Raw genomic sequence first — 18,072 nt, 5'->3', positions numbered from 1 at the left:
TATAGATTCACGATCAGTTCCTGTGGATTGGAGGGTAGTTAATGTTATCCCACTTTTTAAGAAAGGCGGGAGAGAGAAAACAGGGAATTATAGACAAGTTAGCCTGACATCGGTGGTGGGAAAGATTCTGGAGTCAATTATAAAAGATGAAATAGCGCCATATTTGGATAGCAGTAACAGGATCCGGTCCGAGTCAGCATGGATTACAAAGGGGAAATCATGCTTGACTAATCTTCTGGAAATTTTTGATGATGTAACGAGGAAAATGGACAGGAGAGAGCCAGTGGATGTAGTGTAACTGGACTTTCAGAAAGCCTTTGAGAAGGTCCCATATAGGAAATTAGTGGCCAAAATTAAAGCACATGGTATTGGAGGTAGGGTACTGACATGGTTAGAAAATTGGTTGGCACACAGGAAACAAAGAATAGGGATTAATGGGTCGCTTCTAGAATGGCAGGCATTGATTAGTGGGGTACCGCAAAGTGCTGGAACTGCAGCTATCTATCTATCTATATTACCAAAAGTCAAATCTTGACCACTTCCTGTTTTTCTGTTTCATGATTTTAGAAAAAATACTGCCTCTTACGGCTGTGATTTTTGGCCATCTTACTCAGAGTCCCATTCCGCTGCGCAGGACAAGAGGATTTTTCCCATCGATGAAAAATAAAAGTTATTAATGTTTAAAAATGGAGGGGGGAGGGACTATAAAACCCGGAAGTGTTGTGCCTCAGTCTCTGCAAGATGGAGGAAGCGAGAGGATCATGATTCTCTGAGCTGTGAATAACGCTAAACACATGTCTACTCAACTGTGAGTGTCGTTGATATGGTTTGAAAATGAAAATGTGGTTGCTTTGAAATGCTGCACTGCAAATTGTTGTTGGTGGTGGTTGCTTTGAAATGCTGCAATGCAAATGGTTGTTGGTGGTGGTTTCTTTGAAATGCTGCACTGCAAATGGTTGTTGGAAGTGGTTGTTTTGAAATGCCGCACTGCAAATCGTTGTTGGAGGTGGTTGCTTTGAAATGCTGCACTGCAAATGATTGTTGGTGGTGGTTGCTTTGAAATGCTGCACTGCAAATCATTGTTGGTCCAAACTTGACAACTTCCTGTTTGCACTGTATATTGATTTTAGATAAAACGCTACCACTTACTGCTGTGATTTTCGGGCATCTTACTCAGTCCCCCTCCACTCATCAGGTGCTGAGGATTCTTCCCATCAATGAAAAATAAAAGTGTTATTAGTGTTTAAAAAAATGTTGAGAATCTCTCTCCTGTCAATCACGCCATGAAGGCCACGCCCCTTCTGGTGGGAGGGGGGAGGGATTATAAAACCCAGAAGTGGGGGTGTGGCTCAGTCTCTGCAAGATGGGGGAGGGAGAGGTCACAACTCTGTCTGAGCTGTGAATCAGCTGAACATGTTGAATGTCTACTGAACTGTGAGTGTGGTGTTTATGTGGTGTTTTGTGTGTTTTTCTGGTGGTTTCACCCTGCTTGAAATGGTATGAAACTGCAGTTGAATTTGGTGGCTTTGCACCCTGCATGAAATGGTATGAAACTGCACTTGAATTTGGTGGCCTTGCACCCTGCTTGAAATTGTATGAAACTGCACTTCAAGTTGGTTGTCTTGCACCCTGCATGAAGTGGTATGAAAGTGCACTTGAATTTGGTGGCCTTGCACCCTGCTTGAAATGGCATGAAACAGCACTAGCATTTGGTGGCCCTGCACCCTGCTTGAAGTGGTAGGAAACTGCACTTGAGTTTGGTGGCACTTCACCCAGCTTGAAGTGGTATGAAACTGCACTTGAATTTGGTGGCCTTGCACCCTGCTTGAAGTGGTCAGAAACTGCACTTGAATTTTTGTGGACTTGCACCCTGCTTGAAGTGCTAGGAAACTACACTTGAATTCGGTGGCCTTGGACCCTGCTTGAAGTGGTAGGAAACTGCACCTGAATTTGGTGGCCTTGCACCCTGCTTGAAGTGGTATGAAACTGCAATTGAATTTGGTGGCCTTGCACCCAGCTTGAAATGGAATTTCAAGGAATAGCCGTGAGTCAACTGCTAGCCCACCAGCCGTGAGTCAACTGCTAGCCCACCAGCTTGAGTGACTGAGCTGTCACCCCAAGAATCCATTTGGCCCACAATGTCCATACTAGCCCCCTGGAAACCAGTCCCTTCCGCCCACAATGCCCATACTAATGCTCCAGAAAGCCCCCCACCCCCCCCCACTGGCCACCAATGTTGGAATTGGTGGAGAGGTGGAATATTGCGTCGGGGGACCAGCCCTCTCGCGTGAACATGGGACCCAACGGGTCCCACTTAGTCTAGTTTACAATATATATTAATGATTTAGATGACGGGATTAAAAGTAACATGAGCAAATTTGCAGATGACACAAAGCTGGGTGGCAGTGTGAACTGTGAGGAGGATGCTATGAGGATGCAGGCCGACTTGGACAGGTTGGGTGAGTGGGCAGATGCATGGCATATGCAGTTTAATGTGGATAAATGTGAGGTTGGTGGCAAATACAGGAAGGCAGATTATTATCTGATTGGTGTCAAGTACAAAGAGGTCCTTGTTCATCAGTCACTGAAAGTAAGCATGCAGGTACAGCAGGCAGTGATGACAGCTAATGGCATGTTTGCCTTCATAACAAGAGGAGTTGATTGTCCTGCACTTTTTTGCAGTCGACTCACTAAAGAGAATCTAAATTAATCTTGCGGCGTAATTTCCTCGGGTAACACCAAGCCTACTAATCTTAACATTGCTCAATACAGATATGTTAAAAACAAAGATAGATACAAAATGCTGGAGTAACTCAGCGGGCCAGGCAGCATCTCTGGACAGAAGGATTGGGTGAAGTTTTGGGTCGAGACCCTTCTTCAGACCGAGGTGTTGCCTGTCCCACTGAGTTACTCCAGCATTTTGTGTCTACCTTTGGTGTAACCAGCATCTGCAGTTCCCTCCTGCACATATGTTAAGATGATATACACAATCCAGAGTATCGTTAAAACTTTTGATTTGTTGAAAATCTATAATGTTATTTCCATTCTCTTTAGAAAAACTTAACACGTTATTTAATTTCCCCAATCGTCTTGGAGCTTGGTTATAACACTTTATGCAAAGCTTTTTGGATCAAGGATGTTCCGAGGGTCACCAAAGGTTGAGTCATCCTACCACAGAGAGCAGTGCTGAACTATCTAGTTCGCTGTTAACTCTCAGAATATCCTTGGTTGGATTTTGCTGGCTTTACCTTGCACTAAACAGTATTCCGTCATTATGTATATACTAATCAGTCTGCGGACCAACCCTGGATCCGAGCAGAAGACAGCGACATCGTTCATGTACAGGGAGATTTTGACTTGAATGCCCCCACTGCCTGGCAATGTCACTCCTCTTATGCTCGCAACCTTCCTGATGGATTCCGCAAAAGGTTCAATACAGCAGACAAACAAGACAGGAGAGAGAGGGCAACCCTGCCTGAATCTGCCTAGTACCTTACAGGGAAACTGTCTGATTCCCACCCATTGATTTGGACTGCACTACGGATATTGGTGTAGAGCAGTTTGATCCAATTTCAGATTCCCTCCCCAAAACCCATTTTGGAGAGCATGTTTTGATTTGATTCAACTTTATTGTCATTGCACAAATACGAGTACAGGTACAACAAAATGCAGTTTAGCGTCTGGTCAGAGTGCAAGTTAGTAGAAATAAAAATACTGGTTAAACAATATGTGCACTGTGGATGAATTAAACTGGTACATAGGCAAATAAATGTATACAGATGGGAGGGTATAAAAGATAGCTAGCGTCGGGACTGTGAGTTCAGCAGTGTAATGGTGTTATTGAAAAAGCTGTTCCTCAGCCTGCTTGTGCGAGACCTGAGGCTCCTGTACCACCTCCCTGATGGGAGGAGGGCAGATAGTCCATGGTTAGGGTGAGAGGGGTCCTTGATGATTTTCCCGGCCCGTCTCAGACACCGTTTGCAGTGGAGGGCATCCATGGCAGGGAGCGGGGCACCGATGATGTGCTGAGCGGTTTTCACCACCCGTTGCAGTGCCTTCCTATCAGCTGTGGTGCAGCTGCTGTACCATATCATGAAGCAGGTGGTCAGGATGCTTTCGATGCTACAGCGGTAGAAGTTGGACAGGATCTGGGGGGACAGGTGTGCTTTCTTAAGCCTCCTCAGAATGTAGAGGCGCTGCTGCAGCTTTGGTGGTATTGAGGGACCAGGACAGATCCTCTGAGATATGTACCCCGAGGAATTTGTAGTTGGAGACGCGCTCCACCTCAGTCCCGTTTATGTGGATGGGGGTATGTCTGCCACCTCTGGTCTTCCTGAAGTCAACGATGATTTCCTTTGTCTTCTTTGAGTTGAGGATGAGGTTATTATTGGTACACCAGACTGCCAGGTTCTGGACCTCCTCCCTATAGGCTGATTCGTTGTTGTCCCTGATCAGTCCTACCACCGTGGTGTCATCGGCAAATTTTATGATGACGTTGGAGCCATACTTAGGGACGCAGTCATGGGTGAAGAGGGAGTAGAGGAGAGGGCTGAGCACACAGCCCTGTGGCACGCCGGTGTTCAGTGTTAGAGTGGAGGAGGTGAGGTTGTTGATCCTAACAGACTGGGGTCCGTTGGTGAGGAAATCCAGTGTCCAATTGCAGAGGGAGGTGGTGATGCCAAGTCCGCTTGGTTTGGTGATCAAGCTGGCGGGGATGACAGTATTAAATGCGGAGCTGAAGTCGATGAACAACAACCTGATGTAGGAGTTGATGTTGTCCAGGTGGGTCAGGGCAGAGTGTAGGGCCGCAGATATGGCGTCCTCTGTAGACCTGTTGGGCCGGTAGGCAAACTGATGGGGGTCCAGTGTGGGGGGAGGCTGGCTTTGAGGTGAGCCAAGATCAGCCGCTCAAAACACTTCGCAATGACGGGGGTGAGTGCCACTAGGCGAAAGTCATTGAGACTCCCTGAAGCTGACTGTTTGGGCACTGGCGCAATGGTTGAGGTCTTGAGGCAAGTAGGGACGACACCCTGGGCCAGTGACAGATTGAAAATGTCAGTGAAGACCAGGGATAGTTGTCCAGCACATGCCCTGAGCACACGCCCGGGGATGCCATCGGGGCCGGCAGGTTTGGATAAATAAAGGATTCAATTCAATTCGATTCAATTTGTGCTCATTCACTTTGCTCAATGTGCCTTGTACAGCACAGGTGGAGAGACTGAGGGGTTGTTCATTCGGGGGTGGGTCAGCTTTGATGGCTGGTGATTTGTTGTCCCGATCAAAGCGAGCATAGAAGTAGTTTAGCTCATCAAGAAGGGAGGCGTTGTCTGGGGGGGGGTTGTGCTTGTACGTGTACGTGTGCAATATCCTGTCGAAAGCCTTCACCTGGTCCAAGCTGACTAGGCAGGCATCCACCCTTCTGTCCTGCACATTGGTGATGGTATCTCTCAGCAGCGCTAGGCTGTCTGAGATTTTCCTGCCAGATACAGCACAGGTTTGGTCTGGGTGGATCACCTGTCCCAGAGCAGACTTGACCTGGTTGGACACACTGATCTGTTTTGTAGTAAATGCCTACTATGACCAGTGTGCTGAAGCAAAGCAAGAATTTCATTGTCCTATACAGGGACACATGACAATAAATTCACTTGAACTTGAACTTGATGGCCTTAGACAGGATCTTGTAGTCTACATTCAACAATGTTATGGGTCTCCAATTCTTTATATCCTTCATCTCCCCCTTCTGTAGATTAGGGTGATGCTGCCCTTCCTCATGGAGTCTGACATGCTGCCGGCTAAAAACATGTCGTTGTTCACTTCCAGCAGGTCTGGGCCCACCCCACTGATTCTGTCTTGCTCTCTGAACCCCTTTATCTATCAGGTTGGTGCAAATCCCACAACCTCATTCTCAACGTGGAAAAAACTAAGGAGATGGTGGTTGACTTCAGGAGGGAGGGGAAACAACACCATACACCTCTGCACATCGATGGAGCTGATGTGGAAAGGGTCAGCAGCGTGAAGTTCCTAGGACTACACCTGTCAGATGACCTGACGTCCACGGCCAACACCACAGCACTGGTCAAGAGAGCCCAGCAGCGACTACACCCTCTCCGAAGACTACGTAAAGCAGGTCTCCCCACTACACACCTACGGACTTTTTATAGGGGGACAATCGAGAGCACATTGACCTACGGCATCACTTCCTGGTTCGGGAGCTGCAAGGCGTACGAACGGCACCAACTAGACAGGATTGTGAAGACCGCCAGCAGGATTATTGGTGCTCCATTCCCTTTCCTGCTGGACATATACAGGAAGAGATGTATCAGCAGAGCCATCTCCATCATCAAAGACCCCTACCACCCATCGCATCACATATTCTCCATCCTGCCATCTGGGAAGAGGTACAGGAGCATTAGCTGCAAAACCAGCAGGATGCTCCTCAGCTTCTTCCCACAGGCTATAAGACTGCTAAACGGACTTTGCCCCCTGCCAAAGTATCGCGCACCAACCACCAACCTGGACACACTGCAGCAGAGCCACTGTTGTGCCGCTGCCGATCGGAACGCCTGTTGAATGTTTAGTAGAGTGTTAAATTTGTTCATGATATATGTATTTTTATTTCTATTTATTTTTCATGCACACTGAATGGACACTGGTTGAGCAACGTTTTTTTGTTTCCTCTGGGTATGTGAATACTCAGGAAATGACAATAAAGATATACAATACGTGAAGCCCCCTCCGCGTTGGTTTTCAGCGCTGACGGCGAGGCAGCGACCGGACAGCCATGGCGGCCAAATCTCCCACAATTCAAAGCGAGGGAGAAAGTGCCCAGCGCCAACCAGTTGCCGTTGCAGTGCGCATGCGCATGGCAGCCGATGATGTGCTTGCCGTAGTTGTGCGCATGTGCAGGGGGAGGACGTGCAGGCTGCAACAATGTGCATGTGCAAGGCGGCCTGCTGTGCCGGTGGATGAGGAGCGAGCGAAGCCCGGCGGCCCGGACACGGATAGCGAGGGGAGATGGAGAGAGAGAGATAGAGAGGGGGCCCCGCCCAGAGTTGAACGGTAGGTGTCCAGCCTTGGCCGGAGGCCCCCCTAGACCTCGAGGCCCTAAGCTTAAGCTTGTCTAGCTTGTAGGTAAATCTGGCCCTGAATGTTCTCCTTGGTTGCCTCCCACCAGTGTCGGCGTGGTTGCCAGAGCAGACTGCCCAGCTTGTCTGGCAAAATGCCTCATCGCCAGAACTCACCAACAAGCACCAAGACCTGGCTTGGCTGGCGGTGAGGAGCGCCCTCCCAGTCAGATCCTTCCTGTACCGTCGGAACCTCACTGCCAGCGCACGCTGCCCTCGGGATGGCTGCTATGGAGAGGAGACGGTTGCCCACCTCTTTGCAGAGTGTGGATTTGCAAAAAGAGTATGGAGAAGTCTGCAAGGGCCCTGGAACACTTTATCCCGAACAGCTCCGTCACAGAGGACTCTGTGATTTACGGACTGTCCCCAGGGACACATTCAGAGACTAACATCGAGTGCTGCTGGAAGGTCATCAACTCTGTGAAAGACGCTCTTTGGTCTGCCTGAGCGTTGTTCACCACCTAGCAGAGCGAGATGTCCATCAGGGAATGTTGCCGACTGGCCCGCTGCAGACTGCAGGAGCACGTGCTGAGGGACGCACTGAAGCTCGGTGCAGCCAAGGCTCTGTGGGGGATGACCACAGTCTAGGGTCCTTCCGCTGCAGGACATGGGGGGCACGGTATGGTGGAGACGCCCCTCAAAATAAGGGAAGGTATCCCACGCCAGGGGGCCACAGGAGTGGCACGGGTGGGTGACAGATTTGAGAAATGTATAGACTGTATTGAACAATTTGTATAGCCTCCGAGACTGTCGGATGAATTCTTTCGCACGGTTCATGTATTGTATATATTTATTATTTGAATAAAGTCTATTTTGAAATGTAAAAAAAAAAATCCGTCATCATGTATCTATACACTGTAAATGGCTCGATTCTAATCATATATTGTCTTTCCGCTGACTGGGTCAACACGCAGCAAAAGCTTTTCACTTTAGAAAGGAACTGCAGATGCTGGTTTAAACCGAAGATAGACACAAAATGCAGCGGGAACGGACAGCATCTCTAGATAGAAGGAATGGGTGACGATTCGCGACAGTTCTTCAGAGACAATAAACTAAACGTTTGTGTTCTTATCTTTCTGGAGTCAATTAATCGCCCGCTTCTTTTGTGGTATGGCATAGATGAAGCGAGCAATGTAACATTGTGGTTTGCATACGTGCCCGGGTTAGCTGCAGGTTGCAGCCACCACAGTAACCAAAACTCCGCTCTGCTATAGGATCTTTGACAGTAACAATCCGAGCCGCTCCGCTACATTCCCGAGTCTGCGCGTTGTGGTGAAACTAGCGAAGGGGGAGGGGGAGGGGGAGGGGGCTTGTTTTGGGGGCGTCACTTTACACATGCGCAGATCTGTGTTCTGGAAATTTCTCTGCTGGCTGGGGTGTTGGTTGTATGGAATAGATCAGGACAAATAATTGTATATTGCTTCAAACATTATATTAAAAAAAGCCGGGGTAGGTTTTCTATCATATTTCCGCTGATTAACAGATACTGAATTGCTACATAACAATCCAACTTTTGAGCTGGAGGTTAAGCGCAGTCACGCTGATGATTTTAGTATGAAAGGATCGAGGCCTGGTCTGTGGTGCCTGTTGACTGAACCAAATCCAAGTAAAAACGTTTAACAGCGCGATTTTTCTATTTGCTGCAGTGACTTTCATCGGCTCCTATAAGCCATGGTGAAGAAGAATACGGTTCCCGATGGGTAAGTATAACCAGACTGATATTAGAAGGATTTAGTTGCAGAACTAAATATTAGGTGAATCCGTGTCTAAAATGTCGGCCACCGGGTAAGTAGGAGGGAATCCGCAGCCATATTAAGCAGCGCTTTAGTTCATCTGTTGGTAAGTAAACGATCCCTTCACAATTGTAAGTGTCACACTTACGAGTTTTGCGTTTTTGGAGGATAAATCCCACAAGGTGGTATATTTACGTGTGAATGTCTGTGTGTGTGTGCGCGTTCAGTGCGCGGTGCAGTGGACTGCTGGTCCTTTCTAATTCATACCATAAACTTCAAGTGCCAAGAAGTAGCATGAAATAAAAGGACTTTGGATCGTCAAGAAATATGAAATGTAACACGTTCTAGATCTTGCATATAAACGTTAAGATTTAATTATTTGGCGTGGAATGACGCCTGAAAGAATTATTAAATGCGTTAATATGCAAGCTGTGGTAGGTCAGATTCACCTGCATAACCTGATGCAGCTTTCCTTTATAAGGATTTGTTAATATCTCGCTGAGATAAAACTAGGATCAGACTATGGTCTAATTGAGAATCAATAAATCTCTAAGCCTTAAGAATTAAGATGTTACTCAAACATCAGCCTTGCCTCAAGATGTCCTGTCCAATGTACCGCTTCCGGCAACAATAATGGCAAAAATGGATTTGCATTGTTATTAATTTGATCGGTTATGTCTAGTTGTGTCAATAACGGATAATTCGGAGACACAAGAGACTGCAGATGGCGCAATGTAGATGATCAAACAATTTACTGGAGGAACTCGTTGGGTTATATCTGTGTGGAGGGTGGTGTTGACATTTTGGATCAACAATCCGTCCTGATGTGGGATTTTGATCCAAAGCGGACAATTTCTTCTTCTCCCTCCCAGATGTTACTCAACCTGCTGAGTTCCTCCAGCAGATTGTTTGTTGCAAAGGATAATCCAGAACCTGTGGTCAGTGGCAATCTGCTGGAGGAACTTTTTCATGGCAGAAAGGATGTAAAATTTATACTAAATACTGATCAATCAATATTGAAGTCTTGGAGATGCCTTATGAAAGTTGGAAAAAATTTAAGTAAGAATAAACCAATTGCTTTGAACGGAGCAAGTTGTGTTTATTGCCATGTGCACGTACAGTTACCATGAAAATCTTGCTTGCAACAGTATCACAGGCATGTCGACCTGGACAACACACAAAAATAAATTGTGCATAAATGACACACATTCTACAAAAAGACTGCAAAAAAACACCAAAAATTAATGGAAAAAATGCAATTAGAAAACAAGGCTATGATAATGTGAGTGCGGTCTGCAAAGTTCTGTTGCTGAGGTAAGGTTAGGGTTACATAGAATAACAAAATACAGGATCAAGCTCTTCAGCCCACTATATCCATGCTGAACATGATGCCAAGCTAAACAAATGTCTATGTGATCCATTCCATGTTTATAAATATGCCTATCTAAAATGCTACTATTGCATCTGCCTTGACCATTCCGGGCAGTGCTTATCAGGCAGTCTCCCATTTGTGTGGTTTACCCCACAGATATTTAAATTTTGCTTTCTCACCTTACAGTTGAGCCCTCTAATTTTTGAAATTTGCACCTTTTTTGGGAGGGGTGGTTGGGGGAAGGTTCTGACTGTCCAACTCATCTATACCTCTGTGCAGGAAGGAACTACAGATGCTGGTTTATACCAAAGATAGACACACAAAGCTGGAGTAACTCAGCAGGACAGGCAGAATCTCTGGAAAGGAATGGGTGACGTTTCAGGTTGAGACCCTTCTTCAGATTTCAGTCAGTTTTGTGTCGAGACACTTTCTCAGACTTCAGCATTTTGTGTCTATCTTCCATCTGTGTAGGTACTTCTATCAGGTCTCCATTCAGCCTCTGATGCTCCAGTGACAATTTCCAAGTCTGTTTCCATCCTCTCCTTTCCAGGCAGCATTCTGGTAAGCCTCCTGCACCCTCTCAAATCCTCCACATCCTGTAATGGGGTGACCGGAACAGCACACAATACTTCAAAGGTGGCCTAGACAATGTCGTATAAAATTCAATTCCCCAATCGATGAAGGGTTGTACAGGTTGGTTCTACAATATGATGTTTGTAGGGAAGTAGCTATTCCTGCTGGTGTACATCTTCGGACTTCTATACTTCCTGCCTGATGTTGTAAGACAAAGAGGACACTGCTGGGTGTTAGAGATCCTTGGTGATAGATGCTGCCTTCATGAGACAGCACCACGTCGATGGTTTTGGCAGTGGGTAGGGCTGTGCCTGTGATGGACCAGGCTGTATCAGCCACTCTGCAGCCTCTTGCATTTCTGTGTATTGGAGCTGCTGTACCAGGCCATGAGACAACCAGGATAACAGTAATAGTGTAAGGAAAATCAAAGCTATATCAACTACATGGGTAATCTGAGATTGAGGAAATTGAACAAGAAAATGGAACGGAGGCCAAGCATCAGATCAGCCTAAAACTTTTATGGTGATTTACGCTCTGGTGGAAGTGAGCTGTAAGCACGTACTCGTGTCTTATTTGATGCTTACCTATGCTTTTATAACAACATCAACAATAATCAATGTTAACTATTTACCACATTTCTTTGTACTGATGATATTTATTTCCCAGAATTTTCTCTCAATTGATTGTCATTTGCTGTAGCTATTAATCCCTTGTTACACAGAAATCTATACTGGAAAATACATCGGTGCAGTTTTGTTTTCAACTACAGAACAATATACTTATGCATACAGCCCTTAGCAATTTACTTAAGCATACAGGCCAATTTTATTTGCACAGAAACTATCATAATTAAAAAACTCACTGGATTAACAAATCATAGACTAATATTTAGCAATATAAATAAGTTAATCAAAAAGAGTTGTTTGAGAGTCCTTTGCACTCTGCTAAGCAAATGATTGAGTTTGCATTTCCAATCAACATTGGATTCACTCATCACATTTGCTGTCGGTTCTCTATTCAGTGTTGTGGTTTTATTCTATGAAATTCTGTCGTCATAATACAGTTTAATTTCAAAGCTTTCATTTACAAAATAACATATTTTACACTCTGGTTCTCCAAAGATACTTATTTGATTGGGAGAAAGTTTAGTAACTTGATCATCTCTTCTAAGTCTAATAGCTCGATTTGTTAAAACCTTTTCTGAAAATATTGGTTGTGCACATTACACATTAGCACTCTTGCACATGAGTACAACAACATAATAAGAATCTGAACATCAAAGACAGTGAAAATAAGTTGATGTTTGGTTTTATGCAAATGAAGAGATCTTCAAAATACTGCTATTTTGATAAAATATAATCTGGTAAATACTGAAGGTGCTGTGTCATTAACTCCTAAATGTTAAATGTGCCTCAAAACGGAATAATTTAACCAAAGATTCAATCTTTCCAGATCTTAGTTGAAGTTAGCAACTCTTAAGGACTTGCATTGCATACTATTTCTTTACATCATCACATTTTCTATTTTACTACTTCACTGCTTTTGCCATCTTTATGAGAAATTATCTTTGACTTGCAATTAAGTGTGAAATGAAATATTAGAAAAACAAACATGTTGCCGATTTCAAGCCACATAAGAAGTTGAATGGATGTGGCAGCCTGTTGGGTAGGTTAACCAATCAATAACAAATAATAAAATTGTGGTAACCATCAGTAACCTCATGGAGGTTACTGAACATAAAATTACATTGAAATTACAAACAAATGAGGGTAACTCTTCCCCATTTCTGTCTTTATACATAATTCCCAATTAATGCAATAAAATGCCTAGAATTTTAGTGCCTAATGCAAACACAGATATTGCTATTGCCTGTGATTTATTATAAACATTGGCAATGGATATCTGTGTAGGTAACTTGGTTTTCTGAATGTGGTAATCAAGCCAGCTAATTTTGATCCTCTTTCATTGATGTAGATCAACTTCCATTGTTTTATTTTGGTGAAAATTCTACTTTTATAGAACTATCACAAGGATCACTAATAGCATGGTTGCACAGTTGTCAATCTGGATGTAGATCATGACATGGACATGTGTAGGAAGGAATTGCAGATGCTGGTTTACACTGAAGATAAGACGCAACTCAGCGGGACAGGCAGCATCTCTGGATAAAAGGAATGGGTGATGTTTCAGGTCGAGACCTGTAAACTGAGATTCAGGGGAGAGGGCGACAGAGATATGGAAGGATAAGGTGAGAAAACTAGATATCAAAGAAGACGAAGTTCAAGGAAAATGTAAAATTGTTAGCTAGGGGAAGCTGACAACGAAGCATACAAAGATAAAATTTAATCGGGAAGACAGACAGGTCGGAGAACTAGGATGGGGAGGGAAGGAAAGGGTTAATTGAAGTTGGAGGTGTTGTTCCTCTGTCAATCTAGATACGATGGATTGTCAAATGTGCAAGTTCTACAATTTCCCCTAAAACCAAAATCACTATTTGTTTCAAGACCACCGGTATTATTTATTCAAGATTTACTAGTAGAAGCAGTAGCGTTTCCCCTATGTAGGAAGGAACTGCAGAAGTTTGGTTTAAATCAAAGATAGACACAAAAAGCTGAAGTAACTCAGTGGGTCAGACAGCATCTCTGGAGAAAAGGAATAGGTGATGTTCTTCTTCAGAGTCTCGACCCGAAACGTCACCTATTCCTTTTCTCTAGAGATGCTGCCTGATCTGCTGAGTTACTTTTGTGTATATCGTGGTGTTTTCGGTGATGTTTACTTAATTAGTGCTTAATTAGTTTGCTGTTACTTATTAACACCTTTAAATTTGATGTTCGTGAGTCCACTTCTGCTTTTGTACCTTTAAGTTGGATTTTGATTCAACAATATAAATTTCTTCCATTTGCAAATGTCAAACATGCTATTAGATGCTGCCAAGTTCAGTTTAAACTGCCAGTGCATTCATTTCGCAGTTGCTGTGCTAAACAAATAAGTAATGAATCTTTGCCAAGAATATTGTGCTGACTGTTATGTTTTAACAATATTGGAGTAGGAATACTTGATTTCCATGAGAGAATTGTCTTGCATATAGCTTTGACATGTAACATGGCTGTATGTGTAGATATATCAGTTAAAACGCTCACTTCCTGCTGACCTCTAATTGTATCTTGGGACAATTGCTTTTCCCCCAAAGGAATGCCCTAGTGGGCACTCATCCATGCCAACCAAAATGTGCATCAGGGCTAGTAGCATTTGACCCATATCCCTTCAAACCTTTCCCATCCATGCACCTACCCAAATGTGTTTTAAGTGTTGTTATAGTACCCTCCTCAACCATTTATTCAGGTGGCTTGTTCCATTTAGGCACCGTCTATGTGAAAAAAGTTGCCCTTCAGATTAATATTACACCTTAAACCTTGATTCCTCAATCATGGCGGAAAGACTGAGCCTTCATCCAATTTATGCCCCTCATGATTTTAATCCCTCGGTCTGCTAAGATCTAAGGAATAAATTCATAGCCTGCCCAAATCTCCCAAAAACTCAGGCCTTCAAGTCCTGGCAACATCCTCGTAAATAGAAACAAAATGCTGGAGTATCTCAGCGGCAGCATCTCTTGATGGAAGGAATTGGTGATGTTTCGGGTCGAGACTTCTTCAGACTGAGTCAGGGGAGGGTGACACAGAGATAAGAAAGGGTAACGTGTGAAAACGAGATAAAAATAGATGAAATTCCAGGAAAATGTAGAATTAAATCATTGTTAGCTAGGAGAAGGTGACAACAAAGCAAACATAAAATGTAATCGGGGACAGTCAGACTGGTTGGAGAACTGGGAAGGAGAGGGATGGAGAGAGAGGGAAGCAAGGATTACTTGAAGTTAGCGAAGTTAATATTCATAGTGCTGAGTTGTAAGCTGCCCAAGCGAAATATGAGGTGCCGTTCCTTCAATTTGCGCTGGGCCTCACTCTAACATTGGAGGAGGCCCAGGACAGAAAGGTCAGTGTGGGGAATGGGAGTGGGAATTCAGTGTTCAGCAACCGGGAGATCGGGTAGGTTTGGGCGGATTGAGCGGAGGTGTTCAGGGAAACAATCATCAAGCCTGCGCTTGGTCTTGCCGATGTATAGCAGTCCACACGAGGAACAGTGAATACAGTAGATGAGGTTGTAGGTGGTGTAAGTGAATGTCTGCCTCACCTGAAAAGACTGTTGGGGTCCTTCCTCTCTCGAACTCCACTGCGTAAATTGATCTTTTAAATCTCTTCTGCACTCTTTCCCAATGGACGGCATCACTGGTAACCAAAACTGAACACAACACGCCAAGTGCATCCTGTACAACTGCAACATTGCATTCCAACCTATATTATTCCCTTACTGATAAAGGCTCGCATGACGGAAATCAGCTTTACCTGTGATGCCATCTTCGGGGAACTATGTACTTGTATGCCTAGGACCTGCAGTTCTACAACACTCCCCAGGATTCTATCATTCATTGTGAAGGTCCTGTCCTGATTTGACTTCCCTAAATGTAAACCTTGCAGTTCTCTTGAGTTAAACTCAATTTGCTGCTCCCACTTACCCAGCTGACATACAAGGCATGGTTAGTAAGTTCTCATGCAAATTATTGATACAGATGATATACTGCAACTAACCCCTGAGGCACACCATTAGTTACAGACCTCCACTCTGGCAAAACAACTTTCCACCATCTACCATCAACCAATGATGTAGCCAATTAGTTTGCTCTTTCTGGATCCCATGCAATCTGACATTTCTGAGCAGTCTATTATGGGAAACCTTATCAAAAGCCTTGATAAAATCCATAAAGATTGCGTCTACAGCCTTGCCCTAATCCACCTTCTTGGTTACTTAAATAAAGTTACATTAAATTCAAACACAAATCCAAGGTGACTAGTCTAATCACCCCATCGCTCCGATAACTTGCCTACCACAGATGTTCGGCTCATTGGTCTATAGTTCCAGGTTTTTATTTGCAGCACTTCTTGAATAAAAGCACAACATTAGCCGCCTTCCAGTTCTTTGGCACCTCACCCATGGGTAATCTTGCGTTTTCTTCTTGCGTATGGCGTCATTTTGCAAGTCCTTAAGAGTTGCTAACCAACTAAGATCTGAAAAGATTGAATCTTTGGTTAAATTATTCCGTTTTGAGGCACACCGATTTAACATTTAGGAGTTAATGACACGGCACCTTCAGTATTTACCAGATTATATTTTATCAAATTAGCGGTACTTTGAAGATCTCTTCATTTGGATATAACTAAACATCAAGACTTATTTTCACTGTCTTTGATGTTCAGGTCCATAGTATGTTGTTGTACTCATGTGCAAGAGTACTATTGTGTAATGTGCACAACCAATATTTTCAGAAAAGTTTTAAACAAATCGAACTATTATACTTTATAAAGACGATGCATATATTTTACCTGGATTCCCATAATTTATTCCCTATCTTCCTGCAGTGTTCTTGGGTGTACCCGATCAGGCTCTAGAGATTTAGCTGCCTTCGTACTTTTAAAATGTCTATACCACCTCTACTGTAATGCAGACCATCTCCAAGACATCCCCATTAACTTTCCCATGTTCCCTAGTCTTCATTTCATTCTTCACCATATAGGCTATTGAACTGATGAATTAGATATTCCATTGTTTTCCAATTCTGCCCTTAGAATTGGAATAGTAGATATTTTGTGAATGTTGCAGGTGCTTGATCATAATTTTAATAAAAGGCACATTTAAGTAAAGGAACAAAATTATACAACATCTTCAGTCTTTATTGGAATATTTTTTCAAATTGAACATCAATATGTCTGAGGTATGTCTGCTTGGGCAGTAAAGTATGTTTTTGAATCAATAAAGGTTAGTGCTAAGGGGTGTATTTTTTCGATATCTGAATGAATTTTGATGCTGAAGAAATTTAGATTAAATCTAGAAGTTGCTGAGCAGTACTGTTTTTGTCTGCGTGAAATAGTAAGCATCATTGGATACAGTTTGCTCGCATTGTACATTTTAGACTTGTTTATTTATAATCTTGAGCTGATTGTGAGCAATTTGGTATTACTGGACATTTTAGATTTTACGCAGCTGCTTCCTGTTTGGACATATTGGGTATCTGTAACTAGTGCCTGTACGAAAGTATGTGCATTTTATTTACTACAGCAATTGCTACTTTAAAGGTACTTTGGTTTTGAAGCATTTTAAAATATTGTGAAATAAACGTGGAACTCCTTTTTGAATGTAATATATTAACAAAATACTTTGTAGAATAAAATTGCTCGTTAAAATTCTTCCACTAGCATTTTGATCTGTTAATTTGTTTCTCCGCGTTGGATTTTTCTGTCGTTAAATTTATTCGTTGTGCACAACATAGAAAATACATGGCTTTTTCAGAATATGAAATATTGCAGTTCTGGTGATTAATCTTTCTAGTAAACCTGATATGTATATCATCTGGTACCCATTTATGGGTTACTTAACCAGATTCAAAGTTAATGCCATGCAAAAGAACAATTCCCAATGTTGACAATCGGTATCAAAAGCCATATAATGATCTGCAAACCATAGCCTGCTAGAGGCATAATTAATTTTGGACTGCCTATTTGAATTTTTATTTAATTGGGTTGTCAAAATTTAATTTGAAGAAGTTTTTAAAAAGTTGGTGATTTTGCCTCCTGTGGTCAGTGGGGTCAAATTAAATGTATCTAGAAGTTGTGTAATTTATATTTGGAAAACCGTTGGCTGCCTGAAGTATGTATTTTCTGAATTTGTGCACTGTATTGTAAATATATGGAATGTGCTGGAATTCCTGGTCATTCTATAAATTCAGCTGAGGAGCTTGATGTACTCCAAATTTGGCTGACATACAGCAGATTTATTCTATCAGCTGTATCTAATATGATACAATTGATTCCAAGATGGTTTCTGACATTTTAAAAAGGTAAGTTTAGCTAAGTGTTTATTTAATAATTTCACTTTGCTTTTTAATGGCAGTCTAATATTTAAATAAATTTCAACTGAAATGTCTGATTAACGGTCATTTAGTGACAGTGAAACAGACCTTTATTAGCAGGTTGTTGCAGGGCCAATGTTGGAAACTCCATGGCGACAAATGGATATTTGGATGCTGGAGGACTTGCCTGAACAGCGGATCAAATCTGCACATCTAGTCCGTTATCGATATTTGTGCAACTTGTAGGTTTAGAGTCAATACTGTCTGAAGGTCAGATTCAAGAATTAAATTTGATGATGAAGTTGAGTGCCA

At 43.1% G+C, this 18,072-nt stretch overlaps 1 protein-coding gene across 1 annotated transcript in view; it reads left to right on the top strand.

Annotated features, from left to right (window-relative positions):
• The first annotated feature begins 8,450 nt into the window (after positions 1-8,450).
• The window catches only part of LOC129703916 (RNA/RNP complex-1-interacting phosphatase-like), a 46,797-nt gene continuing 37,175 nt past the window's right edge, over positions 8,451-18,072 (top strand). The window contains exons 1-2 of the mRNA XM_055646628.1: positions 8,451-8,573; positions 8,771-8,824. Of these exons, the coding sequence (XP_055502603.1) occupies positions 8,796-8,824 (29 nt within the window). The 5' untranslated portion in view covers positions 8,451-8,573; positions 8,771-8,795. The remainder of the gene's footprint in view (positions 8,574-8,770; positions 8,825-18,072) is intronic.

Source organism: Leucoraja erinacea, chromosome 15, assembly GCF_028641065.1.
Source record: "Leucoraja erinacea ecotype New England chromosome 15, Leri_hhj_1, whole genome shotgun sequence".
NCBI classification, from domain to species: Eukaryota; Metazoa; Chordata; class Chondrichthyes; order Rajiformes; family Rajidae; genus Leucoraja; species Leucoraja erinaceus.
This window is presented reverse-complemented; position numbering and strand designations above follow the sequence as displayed.